The sequence below is a fragment of the Serinus canaria genome, chromosome 13, assembly GCF_022539315.1.
Source record: "Serinus canaria isolate serCan28SL12 chromosome 13, serCan2020, whole genome shotgun sequence".
Taxonomy (NCBI): Eukaryota; Metazoa; Chordata; class Aves; order Passeriformes; family Fringillidae; genus Serinus; species Serinus canaria.
In genome coordinates, this window is record NC_066327.1 from 11,890,787 (window position 1) to 11,906,590 (window position 15,804).

Below are 15,804 nucleotides of genomic sequence, written 5' to 3' on the forward strand. Positions count from 1 at the left end.
AAGACTGTCCCCAAGGCCACTGCTGCATGGAAAGGCAGAGGGGGCAGCAGGGGCTTCTCTGCCCTAGCAGAGGTGGGGGGCAGAAAAGGAGAGGGTGAGGGGCTGAGCTCAGCACACAGACGGGGGTGGGGCAAGCACTTGGGGCAACAGATCCTGGGGTGCCCAAGCAAAGGTTGGGGTCCCCTTGCACTCAGTTTGTCTCCAAGCACATGGGGACCGACAGCCCTGGTATCCCTCCCTCTCCCCCTCCCCACGCAGAGACTGCCCAAGACAAAACCAGAGAGACTCAGCCACACTTCAGTCCTTAAATAAATACGAAGACACCAACCACCCTCAGGCCGGGCCACGGCTGCGGCCAGCACCTGCCTGCTAGTGTGGGGTCTCCCACCACCGGGAGAGTCCCTGCTGTTACCCACTCCTCCAGGGGCTCTGCACTGGAGCAGCTCCTGGGAAACACTGGCTCCTCTTCCCTGAAGACCTGGCTCGGGTCTACGGCGCTGCCAGGCCAGGCCTGGCTCCTCGTGGGGAAGGGGATGGCTGCAGGGGACTGACCCCATGCTGGCTGTCACCACGATGGCACCTTCAGTCCCTCCTTCATGATATCCTTGGGGGAAGGCTCTGCTGAGCCCCCCATGTGCAGCACATGTCCTTGCACAGGCATTGGCGGCCGGAGGAAGCTCCTGGACACACACACACGGGCACACACACACACCCTACTGCTCTTCCACTGGTGTCGGAGCGTGGCCGGTCCTTGGCATTAGGGCAATCCGGGACCTGCCTGTTCTGAGACACAAGAGAGGGGTGGCACAGGGTAAGCACAGTTCTTCATTCTCACACAAGTCCCACAGGAGAGATGCCAGCTGTAGCATGGTTGTTATCCCTGAGCACCAAATGCCTTAACTCCATGAGCTGTTTGGGCTCAGCCTGACTTTAGGTGCTGTGGGGATGCTGGCAGGGATGCAGCAGGGACCAACTCCATGGCAAAATCATCCCCTCAGCTGATGAGAGGTGGGGGCTAAGGGAAAACAGCCACTGCCTGGAAAGTTGTGCCCCCATCCCTCCCCCATGTGTTTAGCCAAGCGCCCTAAGTCTCAGGGTGAAGGATGGGCACCCCTGTCAGGGAGGGTCTGAGCCTTACCCAAGTCCTTGGGGACCGGTTTCACCCCGGCCACTGGTTGGGTGTTCTGGCTGCGAGCCATGGCACAGGGCGGGCGCCAGGGGTACTCAGGCTGTAGGAGGAGATGGAACAGAGACAGGGAATTACCTGCCTTGTGAATCATGAGGCAGCACTCTGACAGACTGACAGTGTGGGAAGAGGAGTAGGAGGGGGAGGAAAGGGGCTGAGCAGCCACATGCCACCAGCACACATGTGCTCAGCTCCCTGCTCTGGGACTCAGTGGCCCTGGAGGGAAGGGAGCTCCAGACCCACCCGCACGTCACCCTCTGCCCCCCCTCCTGCTGGCACAGGTGGAGTCTCACCGGGGGAAAATGGTGGAAGTTCTGTCCTTGCGTGTGCTCGCCCGGCATGGCTGGTGGGTATCGGATCTGCTGCCAGTCCTCATAGCCGTGGTACATGGGGGGAGCCATGGGGGGACTGTACTGGTACTGGTACATGGGGCAAGCTGGGCCCAGTGGCCCTGGCCCTGGCTCGGCGTGCAGCCTCTCTCCGGAAGCCTGCAAGGAGCCAGGACAGATGCTGGGGAGATCCCAAGGGCAGCCCACCACCACCCATCACCTGCAGCCCCCAGCTCCTCTGCCCAAGGAGGGTTTCCCCCCATCCCTACCTGTTTGTGCTGTTTCAGCAGCTTCTTCAGCTTCTCCTTCTCCTCCTTCTCCCTCTGGCAATCATCTTTGGAGGCTCGCAGCTGGGAGGAAGAGGGGGTTAGTGCAGAGCCCACCCTGCCACTCCCCATCTTCATGAGTTAGGGTTGCTGAGGGAATGTCTGCATCAGTCTCCCCCCATCAGACCCCCAGGAGAGGTGCAGAAAAAGGAGATGAATGAAAGGAGATTCTCTGGCAGGGACAAGCAGAAGAAAAAAACCCTGTGGCCTTCCTGTCCTTCAGCCCCTACTCTTAGCTATGTACAGGGACTGTGACACTGGGGGCAAGCATATCTGAGACACATGGGGTTGACATGGGGCTCCCAGAGTGCTGCTAGTGGCACCCAGCACTGCTCACCTGGTTGTTGGAGAGGACCAACTGCTTCTGCAGCTTTTCCAGCTGCTGTTTCAGCTCTTCCTTCTCCTCATTCATCCTCTCCCTGTCACTCCGTTCCCTCTGGAAGTCTTCCTCAAAAATTTTCACCTGGCAGGAAGGAAGAATGTGGGTGCACCTGGCTGAGGGCAGACACCTCCCCTAAGCAACCCCATCACTGTGCTGCCATCCTTGGCTTCACCAGCCATGCCAAGCCCCAAGCATGTGGCCCATAGCTGTAGTCTTTCCAGATGAATGCCTGGAGGATGCTGAGTTGGGTCCCCGACCCCCACCGTCCCAGCACTGACACCCACCCAGCTGCTGCTGGCACACAGGGCTCTTTGCTGTGGAAATTCAGGACATGTATTTCCTTGCCTGTTCCCAGTGGCTCCATGTCCTGCCCTACCTGCTGCTTGAGTAGTTCATTCTGGGTCAGCAGCTCCTGCTGAGGCAGCTTCCCTGCTGGCTCCATAGCAAAGATAGGTGGTGGAGAGGCTTGGACATTAAGGGCCTCTTCTAGTGCCTAGAGAGAAAGAGAGGGGAGCAGAGTCAAAGCAGGTTCAGTGCCTGGATGTCACTGGAAGACCCTGGGCATGTGCCCAGCATGATAAGTGATTATAACTGCACACATGCAAGAGGGACAACTGACCCTTCTTGAACCTCCCTTCCTCAGAGCCCAAAGGGATGTGGTGGGCCTGACACAAGTCTCTGCCTGAGCAAGAGTGGGTTATCAGGGTCAGTTTTGGATTTGAGAGAGGTGGAGAGACTGGAGAACATTACAGACATTTTGCAGTGAGGGGTTGTGCCCTGGCCCCCACCTTGTTCAGCCTCTGAATCTCCTTTTCCTGGTATTCCCGCTGCCTGGTGACCGGAGCCAGCTGCTCCTGCAGGAACCGCATCCTCTGCTGCAGGTCCCTCACCTCCATGGCCAGCCTCTCCTTCTCTGCCTGCAGGACCCAGGGTGGAGGGAGATCAGCCAGGGCAGGGCAACAGGGCTGGCAGCTCCCTGTCACCCTTCCCAAGGTACTCACCTCCTCTGTTTCTATCCGGGACTTGGCCAGGAGCAGCTTGCGGTCAAAATCCCGTTGCTTTTGTTCCCGCTCCGACTCCAGCTCAGACACTGCCCTGCGGGCCTCAGCCAGCTCCTGGTGTAGGTCTGTGACCTGCCAGGAGGGAGTGGGGATGTTGGCCTGGAAGGACTCACACTGAGGGAAAGGAGGCCCAGGCAGCCTCCAAACCTCCCTACACTGTTTCCTCTGAGTTCCCACAGCCAGCACCCAGCATGAATGTCCCCCCCAAGCACCCAGCCCTGAGCACCCAGCCTTACCTTCTGCTCGTACTTCTGCTTCATGGAGCGGAAATGCTGATCCCATTGTTTATTCACCTCCAGCAGCTGCAGGGAGAGAGAGATGGCTGAACAGGAGCCCAAATCCTGCTACGAACCAGCTGTGGTGGTCCCCAGCAGACTCCTGTCATGAAAGCACTTTGGGGACCAGCTGGATGGAGATCCCAGCTCCAGCAGTGCTTCCCTGCAGCTCTGAAGTCCTGCCCCAGTCTCTCGGTGCCACCCCAGCCCTGTGCCCATTCTGCCCACTCCCCGCCTCCTTAGTGGTGCCTCCCTCCCAGCCTGGTCCTCACCTCCCTGCGCTGGTGCTCCAGGATCTTCACCTTCTTTTCCTTGGCCTCCAGCTCTTCTCTGCCCGGCGCCTTCTCCACCATGGCCCCGCTCTGCTGGACGCGCACGGGGGGGACCCTCAGGGCTTTTGTGGAGGCTGTGCCCAAGGCCGGCTAAACTCGAGCCAGTTCCCCTCCCGCTGCCTCCCCCATCCCCTTGAGACCCTGAGAAGTCCTGCTGGTCACACTGGGACAAACTGGGGGCTTGATTAAAATGAGGCCATCTTTGCTGATGTATCAGCGGGCTCCCTGCCTCGTTCCCAGCCCTCTCCAAGGAGATGCTGCCTCCTCACCTGCTGCTGCTCGGCGGCTTCCCTCTTCCCACTGTCCTGGCTGCTCAGTGTTACCATCCTCCGGAGCTCCTGGTTCTCACACCTGTAGGCAGGAAGAGATGGATCAGCAGGAAGAAGTTTCCAGGGCTTGCAGGTCCCTATCCACAGAGCCCATCCTCACCTGAGCTTCTCCAGAGCCTGGTTTCTCTGCTCCAAGTCATGCTCCAGCTTGGTGCGCAGCTCCTTGTTCTCACTGTGCAGCGTCTCACACAACGTCTGGAGAGTGAACACTGGCAGTGTGAGGACCATGGCCAGCCCTGGGCTACCCACACCTCCCACCAAGCCACGCAAAGGACATGGGTGTCCACCTTAGGGTGGGCAAGAGGGTTTTGGTGGGAAAAAAACCTCCATGAAGTGCCAGGCCAGCCTTGCTCACCTGCAGGAATGATGTTCTCTGCTCATTCTTGTGCACCTTAGAGGCCAAGCGCTTGAGCTCGGAGGCCATGTAGCCCATGCGCACAAAGACCTGGTCCTTGCTGGCCTCCTTGGCACAGCCACTCAGCGTGTTCTCCAGCTGCTGCAGCTGGGGCAGCAGGTTGGCATCCTCGTTCGGTGGCTGCTCCAAGTCCTGGGAACAGGGAGGGGATCAAGTGTGGTCAGAGCTGTTAAAGGAGCATTGTAAAGTTCCTCTTTGGGCAGATCAACTTCACGTCCCATCCAGGGCTGCGGTGGGGAGCAGGGCCAGCACCAAGACACTCTGCAGCACCTCTCAGTATGCTGAAAAACTGTTGTCAGCTTTGTAAAAGTCTGATTCCCAGCTGCTGGATATGGCACACCGAGTCCCCGGTGGATGAGGACATGGCAGCAGCTCATGGATTCCCTGTGCCTCTTGGCAGTCTGAGCAGAACACACTCTCAAATCGCTGACAGCAATGGAGGCATCTCCACCCTTGGTCTCCTCCACCTGAGCTCTTCCCATCTGCACCAAGACTAAAAATCACAGTTCCTGAGACTGTCTTCTCTACTTCCACCCTGGTCTGTTGCTGGAAGGGTATGTGGTCTTACCCCAAGTCCCATGTACTCCTTCCACCTGTCCTACTTCTGTGTTCCCTGCTGCTGTGGCATGCCAGGCGCTAGGCATCAGGAACCCGAGCCCTTTGGCAGGTAACAGCCAAGTGGGTGATGCACCGGATTTAAACAGAGGCTGGGAAAGCCCAGGTCACACCCACCAGTGTCAGGGTGTACCCTGCCCATGAGGAGTGTCCCCAGGAGGTTTATGCTCCTCTGGTGTGCTTGGTTAACTCTTCCATAGCCTAGGAGGTGCCACTGGCACAGCAGCTGACACACAGGGCACTGCTGGGAGGAGCTGGGGTTGTGCTGGCACACCTATGCCTGCTCCACTCCCAGCTCTGCTGACTCACCTGCTGCCTGCGGGAATGCCCCAGATTGCACCACAGGGCAGCCCAGTGTGTCCCCAGCACCCTGACCCCGGAGTTTACAGCCCCAAACCTGCTGTGGGAGGGTGTTTGTGGGGCACAGCACAGCCAGCTCCTCCCACCCATGTCTCCTGGCAAGGGAGGCAGTGAGGACACAAGCTGGGAGAATCCAGGTGTGAGCACAGGACTTGGACTTGGCTCAGGCACCAGCAGCTGGAGGCCAAGCAGATCCCATTCTGTTCTCCATCACCTCAAGCTGCACCCTAGGAGCATCCAGTAAGACCCAACCCCTCCAAGAGCCTCTCTGGGCAATGACAGCATGTCCTCTTATTGATGCCAGCTGATGTTCATTCCCCTTGGGATCCCCATCCTTTCTCCCCTCCATTCCAGCACACAAAAAACCAGAGCAGGACAGGATGGGGCAGTGACAGTCAGGAGGGCATTCAGATGGCAGCAAATGGAGCACACAGAGCTTTGGCTAGGGCAGACCCTGTCAGCAATGACAGGGCTTGGAGGCCTGGTCTTCCCACCCAGTGTACGCACCAGCAGAACATCAGAGCATCACTGACAGCTACCTCAGTTGTCACAGCTCTTCTTGTCACTGTCATATGGCATCTGCAGACACTGGTGTCCCCATCTGGCTGGGGCTGCTTCACTGGCCCCTCACCCAGGCCCAGCCAGGCCAGCTGTGTTTGGGGGAGAACCCTTGCCCAGTTTATCCCTCCTCTGTGCTTTGCCCAAGGGCTTCCCTGACATGGGTCAGCCAGCCCTGCTAGTGCCTGCCTGGGCACAGAGCTGAAGCCCTGCAAATCCCCAAAGCCCTGACACTGGCTCAACTCCCCACCTGCCAACACCAAATCCTGCAGGCAGCAGGGCCACTCAGTGCTCTCCTGCCCTTCTGGGGAAAGCCCTGTGCTTTGATAGCAACAATCTCAAACTCTGAGGAGGATCCCTGCAAGGGGAGACAGCCAGGTCAGAGCTCCCCAGGGAATGGCAGCTGAAGATGCCATCACACAAAGAGAGGGACCACCAGCAGTACAGCAGGGGAGCTGACCCCTCCTTTCAGGTTCATCCCTGTCTCTAGAGGTTAAAGGCTTCCTCCTTTTGCTTTAATTAGATGGACAGTGCCTCCCTCTCCAGCCATGCCAGCACCAGCTTCCACACTCAGCAGACTCACAGTGGGAGGTGATTTCTGTGCTTCCACGTCCGGCTGGGCACTGCCCGGGGCTGCCCGTGCAAAGGTGGGATCAGGGCCGACGGCTGCGGAGAGGGGAGAGGATGCAGCCATGAGCCTTTTGGAGAGCAGGGCCTCCCTCCACCCAGCACAGGGATGCAGACAGCAGACACCTGCAAGGTCAGGCTGATGGATGATTTCTACCCCAGCTATGGGGATGGGACAAAAACCTCCTTTTAGAAGGGAGGATGGCAGTGGTTTGATACACTGCAGAGATGACATGGCTGCAGGAGACCTTCATTAAAGTCTCTTGCACAGCCTTTCCTTTCCCCCAAGCTCAGGATTCTGAGACATGAGGTTATTCCTCCCCCATGAGCCTCCCATCTCCTACCTCCAGTTTCCACCAAGTCCTCCAGAGAAGATGATCCAATCAGCATTTTATTGTCCTTCACAAGGTCCTCTGCCTTCTGCCGCAGCTTGGACGCCTCAACCTGGGACTCCTCCAGAAGCTCTCCTATTGTGGGCAACAGAAGAATGCTCAGCCTCCTTCCCCCAGGGCCTGTCCTGCAGCAGCCCCATCCACCAGCACCAGAAACCCCATCTGGCTGAAGCAGTACCCAGAATAGTCCTTCATCTGGAAACAACTATTCTGGGATAAATCCAATGGCAAAGCTGGATCAGCGGCTCACTGGTTTCAGAGATCCTAATGCTGACACACAGAGGACTGGTTACAGGAGGCAGAAGGCACCACTGTGGCTGTCCTCTGCTTCCAAGAAGAGAAAAATTTAAGCCTGGGTGGTGGACTTACAGGTCCAACCTCTCCACTTTGGGGTCTGCCATGAATAATGCAATCCTCCCCTGATGGGGGGGGGGGGGGCTGCTGTCACACCAGTGAGTCCCTGTCCCAGGTAAGGGCATGGTGACACAACGGGAATCACGAGGCAGGTGGAAATTCGGCGGCAGAAGCAGGACTCAAAGGAGGAAGCTGGCTCACGAGACAGAAAGCAAAACTGGGGGTGGGAGCGGGGGAAGGCTGACACGGAGAAGAAAGAGGGTGGCACAACTTAGCCGGAACATTTCAACACTGGCATGTTCCTGCTGCCGCAGGGAGCACTCAACATCAGGTTCCTTGAGAAACACCTGGGAAAAGCCCCTGGCCCAACAGCGTTTGCAGGAGGTGGGGATTTTCATCAGAAGCAGAACTGGTCCCAGCACCCATGAACTCCAGGGAGATGTCCTTGCTTCAGCACTTGTCTTTTCTTTCCAGCCATTTATTCCACCACGAAATACCCCAGAAGCTCAGCAAAATTCTTGCTCCCTCTGCACTGCCATGTGAAAAAGCTGAGATGTCCTTCTCAACCCTCCAGGACAGGGAGAGCTTTGCTGCTGCCCCAGTGCCAAGACCCCCAGCTTCTATAAGCACCCTTCCTCAAGCAATCCCTGGCTTTGTGGGCACAGGCTGGGCTGCCCCAAAAACAAATCTCATCCCCCTGACAGGCTGCAGTTACCGATAGACTTGATCCCTTGCATCTTCTCCTTCAGGCGGGCGTTCTCCTCCACCAGCCGCTCCAAGGCCGTGGATCCATTCTCCTCTGAGCCCCCACCGGGGTCATAGATATGATAGGGTCCTCTCCCTTCCATGCCTGCTGTTCAGTCGCCTGTCTCCCAGCCAGGCATCCCTGCAAGGCAATGGAGCACGGTATCACCTTTCTCTAGCTCCAGATGGTGCCACAGTCCCCTGGTCCCAACCATAAGGGGGTCTAGGGTGCCGTGCTGGTGCCTCACTGCTCTCCAGCCAGCCAACAAGTGACCCAGGTGAAGGCACTTCCCCCTCCAGCCCTGCTTGGGGAGAATGTGTGGGGTGACTCACGGCCATGAGAACTGTCACACGAGGAGGCATCACCAGCAGCCCCACTTGGGGCTGGCTCTCACCCATGCAGGGTACTGGAGTCACAGAGAAGGTTGCAACCCCTGGTTGCTGCATGCCAGGAGAGGTGGAGATGCAGCTCAGGAGCATTCACCCACACCAGAGCAAACCTGGGCACTGTCACTAGGGCATCCTGCTCAACACATGGTATTTCTGGGGTGCATGAAGGCTTCTCAGGGGCTGCCTGGGGATAGGCAGTGTCTGCAACTCTAAAAGCCTTAACCAACAGCTGGAGGGAGGTTTGGGCAGTATAGGGGGATGAGCCCCAGGAGCTAGGCAGTGACCTACTCTGTCCTCCTGGTCAGCCAGAAAAACTGGCTGCCAGCAGCATGGCTTCCTGAATTGGGCACAGGAAATATCCAGGCATGTGCCAGGCTGGGAGCAAAGCCCAAGGAGACAAAACACCCACAAGCAAGATGTGGACTGCTTTTCCAATCCCTTGCACTTGTGGGTGGCCTAAGGCCTCCCCCTTACTGAAGTCTGGCCTGGGGACAGCTGGGTAGGATCCTGGCTCCAGGCCTCACCCATCTCCTGGGGGGATAAAGCAGCAGCTGTGAATCACAGCACAACTTATCAGAACTATCCCTCCTGATGCCAGCTTGTTAAGACAAGGATCAGAGCAGCAGCTGAGAAGGTCCTGGTGCCAGCTGAAGCTGGGATGCTGCCTGGGGGCACAACAGGAGCACCCCAAAGGGCTCTTGTCCCAGCCAAGACAGCTGGTGAGCAGGGGAGGGCTGAGAGGAGGCATTTAGAAAGGGGAAGGGGGTAGTCTGTACCCGAAACTGTCTCAACCTCAGACTAATGCTCATGCTGTGAGTGATCCAGGCTGATCCCCAGTTTGGATGACCTGCCTGCCAGGGAGCGGCAGGGACTTTCCAGATGACAACTGTCACCTGGCAGCACCCACAACTGGAACAGCAATTAACGCCTGCCTCAGAGACAAGGAATTAGGCCTGGCCTCAGCAGCACTCTGCTTCTGGGAGATGCACTGGTGCCCCAAATCATCCTCCTGCTCTGTGGGTGCTGCCAAGCCCTCCATTGTCTCTGGCCCCTTTATGGGGAGCCAGTGACCCCATCCCAAGCAGCTGGAAGTGCTACTGGGAGCTGCCCAGCTGTGGTGGTGGGGGATGAGCTGAGGAGAAGCTATTCCTGGAGCCCAGAGCAGCTGACAGGAAGCTGTGGAAGAGCCAGGTCCATTTCTGAGCTGTGGCTCCCAGCGATGGCAGCACTGTCACAGCCTTAAACAGAGGGCAGGTTTGGATTAGGTATTAGGGAGAGAATCTTTACTGTGAGACACCAGAACAGGCTTCCCAGAGCAGCCTTGAATGCCCCATCTCTAGAAGTGATCAAGGCCAGGGTTGGATGGGCCCAGCATGTAGCCCAGTGGGACCCTCATGGCTGGGAAATGCCATCACCTGTGCCCATGCTACCTGCCTGGCCAGCCTGGCAGAGGATGGGGACGGTGTCACAGGCTGGCTGGAGATCCAAGCCTGCTTCTCACTGCTGTCCAGTCACCATATGCTGCTCCAGACCTGGGGCTCTGGGAGGAGCTGGGTACCAAACCCACCCTGCAGTGACCACCTTGTGGGGCACCTGCATCCTGCACCGGGATGAACCCAGGTGTGTGTCAGGGAAGGTAGGAAGAGGAGGAAGAAGAGGGAAAACCTGCCCCCTCCTGCAGTACCATTTCCCCATGTGGCTTGGAAGCAGCCTGAAATACCAGTCCTCATTCTCTTAATGCCAGACCCCAAACCTGGAGGTTTTCTGCCTTGTCCTATAGCACATGGGAGGTACCCATCCCCTGTGCAGTCCTGCAGGAATCCCTCAGAGCCCAGCTGCACTGACCACCCTGCCAAACAGCCGAGCTCACTCACAGTGATCCCATATTCTCCCAGCTGGATGGAGCCGCTGCAAGCCTCTGATAATCCCTGTTCTTAAGATTTTATCAAGAACTTTTCTACTCAAGGTCTGTACCCTACCAGGGAGATTGTAGCAAAGGGACCACAGGAGCTGCTTTCAAACAACAGCTGTGGAGAGGAACTGGACTATCTCCAGCTGACCCAAGCACAGACCAGCCACAAATCCACAGCAAACAATAGACAGCAAGAGGGAGGGGTTTCCACAGCATTCCAGGCCATCACTGAGGACAGGGTGGGTTTTCCTGGAGTGAAGGCACAGTCCAATTTCTGCAAGGCACCACTGAAACAGAGAGGTCACCCTGGGGACCAGAGACCAAGTCACCAATCTCAGTCTTGGCTTGTTGTGGTTTTTTTTTCTTTAAGAGTTCTGACAGGTGAGATTTACAGTGAAAAATCTCATTTCAAAACAAACAAGAGTGGAGGAGAGAGGAGACCATACACCAGCACCTAGCAGTGGTTAGATACACAAAGAAAACACAACTACCACAAACTCCAGCAGAAACCACCAAACCACCAGAAAACACTTCCCTCTTTGCCAGTCAACAGTTCCTAAGGTGATGTGACAATATTTCACAGCCCTGGGGCCTGAGGGCCAGGCTTAGACTGTGGCTGCCCGGCTGCAGCTAATTGGCCCCATGCCCAGCCATTGTCAGAGACTGCCAGACAGGCACCTGTGGGTGCTGCTGGTTCCATGTGGGACACCAAGACCTTTAGGTAGCAAATTTTTATGGCAACTCAGCAAAAGTAGAGAATGAGAGTGTGAGTGGGCAGAGGAAACTCATGGGCAAAGATGAAAACAGAGTGGTGTTTAAATAGCTGTGCTGTGGCTTGGGAGTGAGCTGGAGCTGTCACTGCTGTCACCCAGAATGACATGCACCACTGCCACAGCCATCACTGCACCAGCCATGCAGAAGTGGCAGAAAGATGTGATTCCTACTTTGAAATTACTGAACACTGAAGATATCAAGGCTTAGTGTGCAGGAGGGGGCTGGCACTGCTGGGGGTTTGCTTTGGGCAGTGACCCCAGGGTGGGGAGCAGCCTTCCAGAGCTGCAGACTTGGCAGCCCTTCAATTCCCATCCTGTGATGGGAACCCCCTAAGGAGAAGGGGTTTTTCCTTACTTCAGCGCAGAATATTCACAGGAAGCCTCCTCCGCATCAGGATCACAGGAGGTGAAAGCAAATCCCTGCAGGCTGCCAGCATAATTTTCCCATGACTGGGGCTGCTGGGTCCCTAGCGTGCTTTCCCTCCTCAGAGGGAAAGCAAAAGCCACTTAGATATCATGGAATGATTTTTTTGTTTGTTTGTTTCTTTGTTTCATCATTTTACTGGAAAAGACTGTAGCCCCCAGACTGGTTTTCTTCTACGCAGGGCTCCAGCAGCTTCCCAGACAAGGGAAAACCATTCCTGAACTGCTGGACTGGTCTCATTTGCAGGAAAGCAAAAGCAGAGTTAGCTTTAGGAGGCAGCAATAATGAGACTTTTTGGGCACTGCAGTCCACTAGGCTGGGAGAAATAAAAGAAGAGGAAAGCATGCATTGCAAGGCTCAGGTCTCAAAGGGAAAGGTCTGAACCTCCACTTGCAGTATGTTCCTTTCCAGCCAGTTTAGCCACAATGAGAGGGCGGGAAAGGCAAGAGCCCTACCCAAAACACAGCAGGTATTAAAGATGTCCCCCAGCCAGAAATCTCACTCTTGCCTAAAAAACCCACCTTCATGAAACAACGTGCTTCTGATGAGGCTGCTTACAAAGAAAATAAAGCATTTCCCTGGGTCTGCAAGGTTTACAAACACAGCTGACCACACACAGCTGCAGATCTCCTCGGCGTGGGCTCAAGCTTCAATGCAGGCAGGACACGCAGCCAGGCATGGTGGTGGCGCTCTCCTGGCAGCAGAGGGGGGAATTTATGCAAGACCCTGTCTTCTGCTGCAAAGACATCTGGCTCATCCTGCCTGCTCCACTTCTCCCTGCAGAGCTCAGCAGCATCATGGCTGCTTGTCACAGCATTCCAAAGCAGAACAAGGCACAGCCACCCCTTTCCTTGTAGCCTTTTCCTTGCTTCCAAACTACTCCTGTCCAGCTTGGTGTGCTTCAGCCAGCAACAACCAAGCCAATAGGTGATAGCAGACAGTGACACTACAAAGCTACACCAGGGAAGTGCCACCCAAAGTGCAAGAACTGCTGCTTTAAAACAAAATCTGCAATGCCACAAGAGTAGATGGTTCAGTTTCCTCCACCCACGAGAGTTTTGTACCAGCTGCTGGCAAGCAACAACCCACGGCCCTGTGCTAAATAGGTCTGCCTGGCGTAGGTCGGGCTGAAAGGGCGTCGTGGGATTTCTTGCAGAACCAGGAACGATGCCAAAGGCAGCAAAAACCCTCTCCTGTTTTCTTCTTGCTTACTTCACCTCACCACAGAAACAGCTCTCAAGGACGTGCCTAGTTGGAGCCTTCCTGTCTCCAGAATTCACCCCAGTGCCCAAAGTCCAGTCTCTGGAATGCTTCAGCTGACAGTGCTCTCCATGAAATGTGCACTCCAAAAGAGCTTGCGGCAGCAGAACAGCTCCCATTCCCCCAGACGGTGGTAATAACCCACCCAAGTGATGGGAATAACCTGCTCAAGGGAAAAGGTTGTGTTTGACTTCATGATACAGGGGGCAACCTGTGTGCGAGGGACACAGGAACAGGACAGACAGATCTCTGAGAGGATGCAGATCCCCATGAGTCCCATCTGGAGCTTCTCTCACCCAAAAGCAGCAGTGAAAGGCAGCATCTTTTCTGGTTTTTTTCTCTCTGCCCTCCATGAGGGTCTTAGCATGGAACTGAGGGAGTGCAAAGGGGGAGACAAGTTGTGCCTCCCTCCCAACAGAGAAGGATGCTGCCATCCCTACTCCAGCTGCTCGAACCTCTGGATCAGCGTTCAATGCGGACACGCACAGCTGGACCAGAGGGAAAAAGTCAAAGGGAAAGGGAAACTGCACGGACAGGAGGGTCCTTGAGGCCACGGCTGCCGCAGCCCCCCCGTGGAGGACCCACGAAGCGGCCCTGCCCGGGGGGGATCGCAAACCAGGGGCAGTCGGGAGGCAGATGCGTGGGGCCGGGGAAACGCCGGGGTTGTGCAAGGCGGGGCGAGGGAGGAGCGGGGCCGGGCACGGCAGCGCTGTGGGGCCACCCCGGGGCACCAGCACCACCCGGGGGGCCGGGGGACCCCCACCCGCACCCGCGGAGCCTCCGCCTCTCCCCCGGGCCCCGCCGGCAACACGGACACCCCGCCTGTCCCCCGTGGGGGGGGGGGGGGGCGGCAGCCCCCGCCCTGCCCGGGAGAGGGGAAACTGAGGCACGGCGCGATTACCGCGACAGCCCGCGACAGCGGGCGGCTCCGGGACAAACCCCCGGGGGACGGCGCGGCCCCGGCCCCCTCCGGGCTCTCACCCCAACCACCCGAGCGGCCCGAGAACCGCCCAGAGACGGGCAAGGCTCAGCCCCGATGCCGGCAGTTCCCTCCGGGCCGGGCCCCTTGGCTGGGGCGGCGCGACCCCGGTGCCCGTAAGACCCCGGTGCCCCGGGCAGGGCTCCTGTCCGCGAGGGCGGCAGGGCCCCGCAGCGCTCCGAGCTCACCTGCCGTGCGCCCCACGGCGGGGCCGCCGCCCGGATGGCGATCGGGGTCGGGGGTCTCGGTCCGGGTCCCTCCGCTCCGCCACCGGCACCGGCGCTGGTTCCGCCCCCGGGAAATTCCCAGCCTGACGGACAGGCGGCGCAGCCAATGGGCGCGCGGCGGGGGCTATAAAAAGGAGGGCGGGGAGCTGCGGGGATAGTGCCCGTCATGGCGGAGCCGTGGTATCTGTGTTCTGTGGGGTCCCTGGGGTTGTATGGGGGTCCCGCCCGGCTTAGTGGGACTTTGAGGGGCGGCGTCAGCCGGCCTACGCCTTCTTCCTGCAGGAGGTTGCGCTGTGTAGGGGAGCCGCGGGGCCGAGCCCTGTAGCGGCTCCCCCGGCTTGTGCAGACACAAAATGGCGGGGCCGGGGGGCCTCCCCGTGTACCCCCTCCGTGGCTGAGGGGAGGCTCTGCTGAAGCGCTCTGGTGGTCTCGGCCTCGGGAAGGAGGAGCCTGGTGCTGCCGGCTGGTCGAGGCTGACGTTCCTTTGGGCACAGAGAATTCCCCACCGGGCCTCCAAGTTAATGTTAAATGAGGGAATTCCACCCTCTAAGCAGAGCGTGTATTCCAGGATCCGTTTGCTGCGTGCTGCTGCTGCAGTTGTGCCGTGGTGAAGCACCAAAATCAGCCGGCGGAGCACCAAGCACAGGGAACATCTGGGTTCTCTCTGCTCTTTGGGACTCAGCTCAACAGCTCAATCAGCTCAACACCTGATTTTCTTTCTTCTGTTGGTTTTGCCACAAGGAGAAGGTGATGGCTTCTTATTAAATATATGTGTAAATAAAAGCAACAAACCAGGAGTGAAGAAATAAGATGTAAGAAGCTGTGCTGCTCTTTGCCTGTACTCCAGACGTGTCCTCCTTAGGTGACCTATTGCTGGGTTCATCATGGTCTTTCACTGGAGATAGAGCTGTTTCCAGCTGCCCCAGTCCTGGCTTCTTACTCAGCTGTATTCGCACAGCTCCACCACTTCTTGGGAATTTGATGTTTTGAGTTGTAAAAATTAGAACCCCAGAAATTCCTTTTCCTGACTGCCCTTCACTGGCAGCAGAACGTCAGCCTGGCAGCCTGGCTGGGTTAGGAGAGCTCAGCCCTGATGGGACCCTGATGTGCTCTCTGTGCTCGCGTCTGAAGTCTCAGCTGGGGATAAGAGACCAGGACCCCATACATGCCCAGCATCTTCCCTTTTGTTCCCTGAAAGTCTAATTTTTACCCCAATGAGAGGCCCAGTACTGTTCTGTAAACCCTCAGAAAACCTATCTTCAAAGTTAAATGCAGTCCCACAGAACCAGAAAACACTTTGTCTATAAATTAATGCCTCAACCTGCATGAAATAACAAAACCCTGCTTATTTCTTCTAGGAGCAAAAGGGGTGGCTTGGTTTTGCAGCACTCCATAAGCTGTCTGCCTTCCCCTCACTCCATCACGGGAAATCTCACACAGAAAAAATCATCGTGCTACTCACCAGGCTGGGTCCTGGAGGGGCTGGGGGAGGGAGAGCCCTTCAGAGCAGGAGCTCTGTGCCTGCGATCCCCAAATGCAGGAAGGCTGGCTCAG

General features: G+C 57.2%; 1 protein-coding gene across 6 annotated transcripts; it reads right to left on the bottom strand.

Annotated features, from left to right (window-relative positions):
• Positions 1-291: 291 nt before the first annotated feature.
• On the bottom strand, positions 292-15,804 carry TNIP1 (TNFAIP3 interacting protein 1). Of its 6 annotated transcripts, none has more exons than XM_050979570.1 (17): positions 15,713-15,804; positions 8,257-8,427; positions 7,140-7,262; positions 6,752-6,834; positions 4,576-4,767; positions 4,321-4,415; positions 4,161-4,242; positions 3,832-3,924; positions 3,521-3,586; positions 3,225-3,356; positions 3,012-3,140; positions 2,600-2,716; positions 2,179-2,304; positions 1,785-1,865; positions 1,480-1,674; positions 1,139-1,229; positions 292-783 (listed from the first exon to the last, which is right to left on the bottom strand). In XM_050979570.1, exons 2-17 carry the CDS (start codon positions 8,387-8,389, stop codon positions 758-760), a joined length of 1,764 nt encoding a protein of 587 aa, XP_050835527.1. In that variant the 5' UTR covers positions 8,390-8,427; positions 15,713-15,804; the 3' UTR covers positions 292-757. The 6 variants fall into 6 exon arrangements, with proteins under 6 accessions (XP_050835527.1, XP_018771042.2, XP_018771040.2 ...); XM_018915497.3 differs by lacking the exon at positions 15,713-15,804 and adding an exon at positions 14,212-14,353 and having other exon boundaries at positions 3,832-3,921; XM_018915495.3 differs by lacking the exon at positions 15,713-15,804 and adding an exon at positions 14,212-14,353.

Bases quoted from the DNA above. Each gene is read 5' to 3' on its own strand.
- TNIP1 (XM_050979570.1), bottom strand. From the start codon at position 8,389: ATGGAAGGGAGAGGACCCTATCATATCTATGACCCCGGTGGGGGCTCA. The intron at 4,768-6,751 runs GTGAGTCTGCTG...CCCTGTTCCCAG, and splicing joins CACAGAAATCACCTCCCACT to GACTTGGAGCAGCCACCGAA. The intron at 4,416-4,575 runs GTGAGCAAGGCT...TTCACTCTCCAG, and splicing joins AGAGAACATCATTCCTGCAG to ACGTTGTGTGAGACGCTGCA.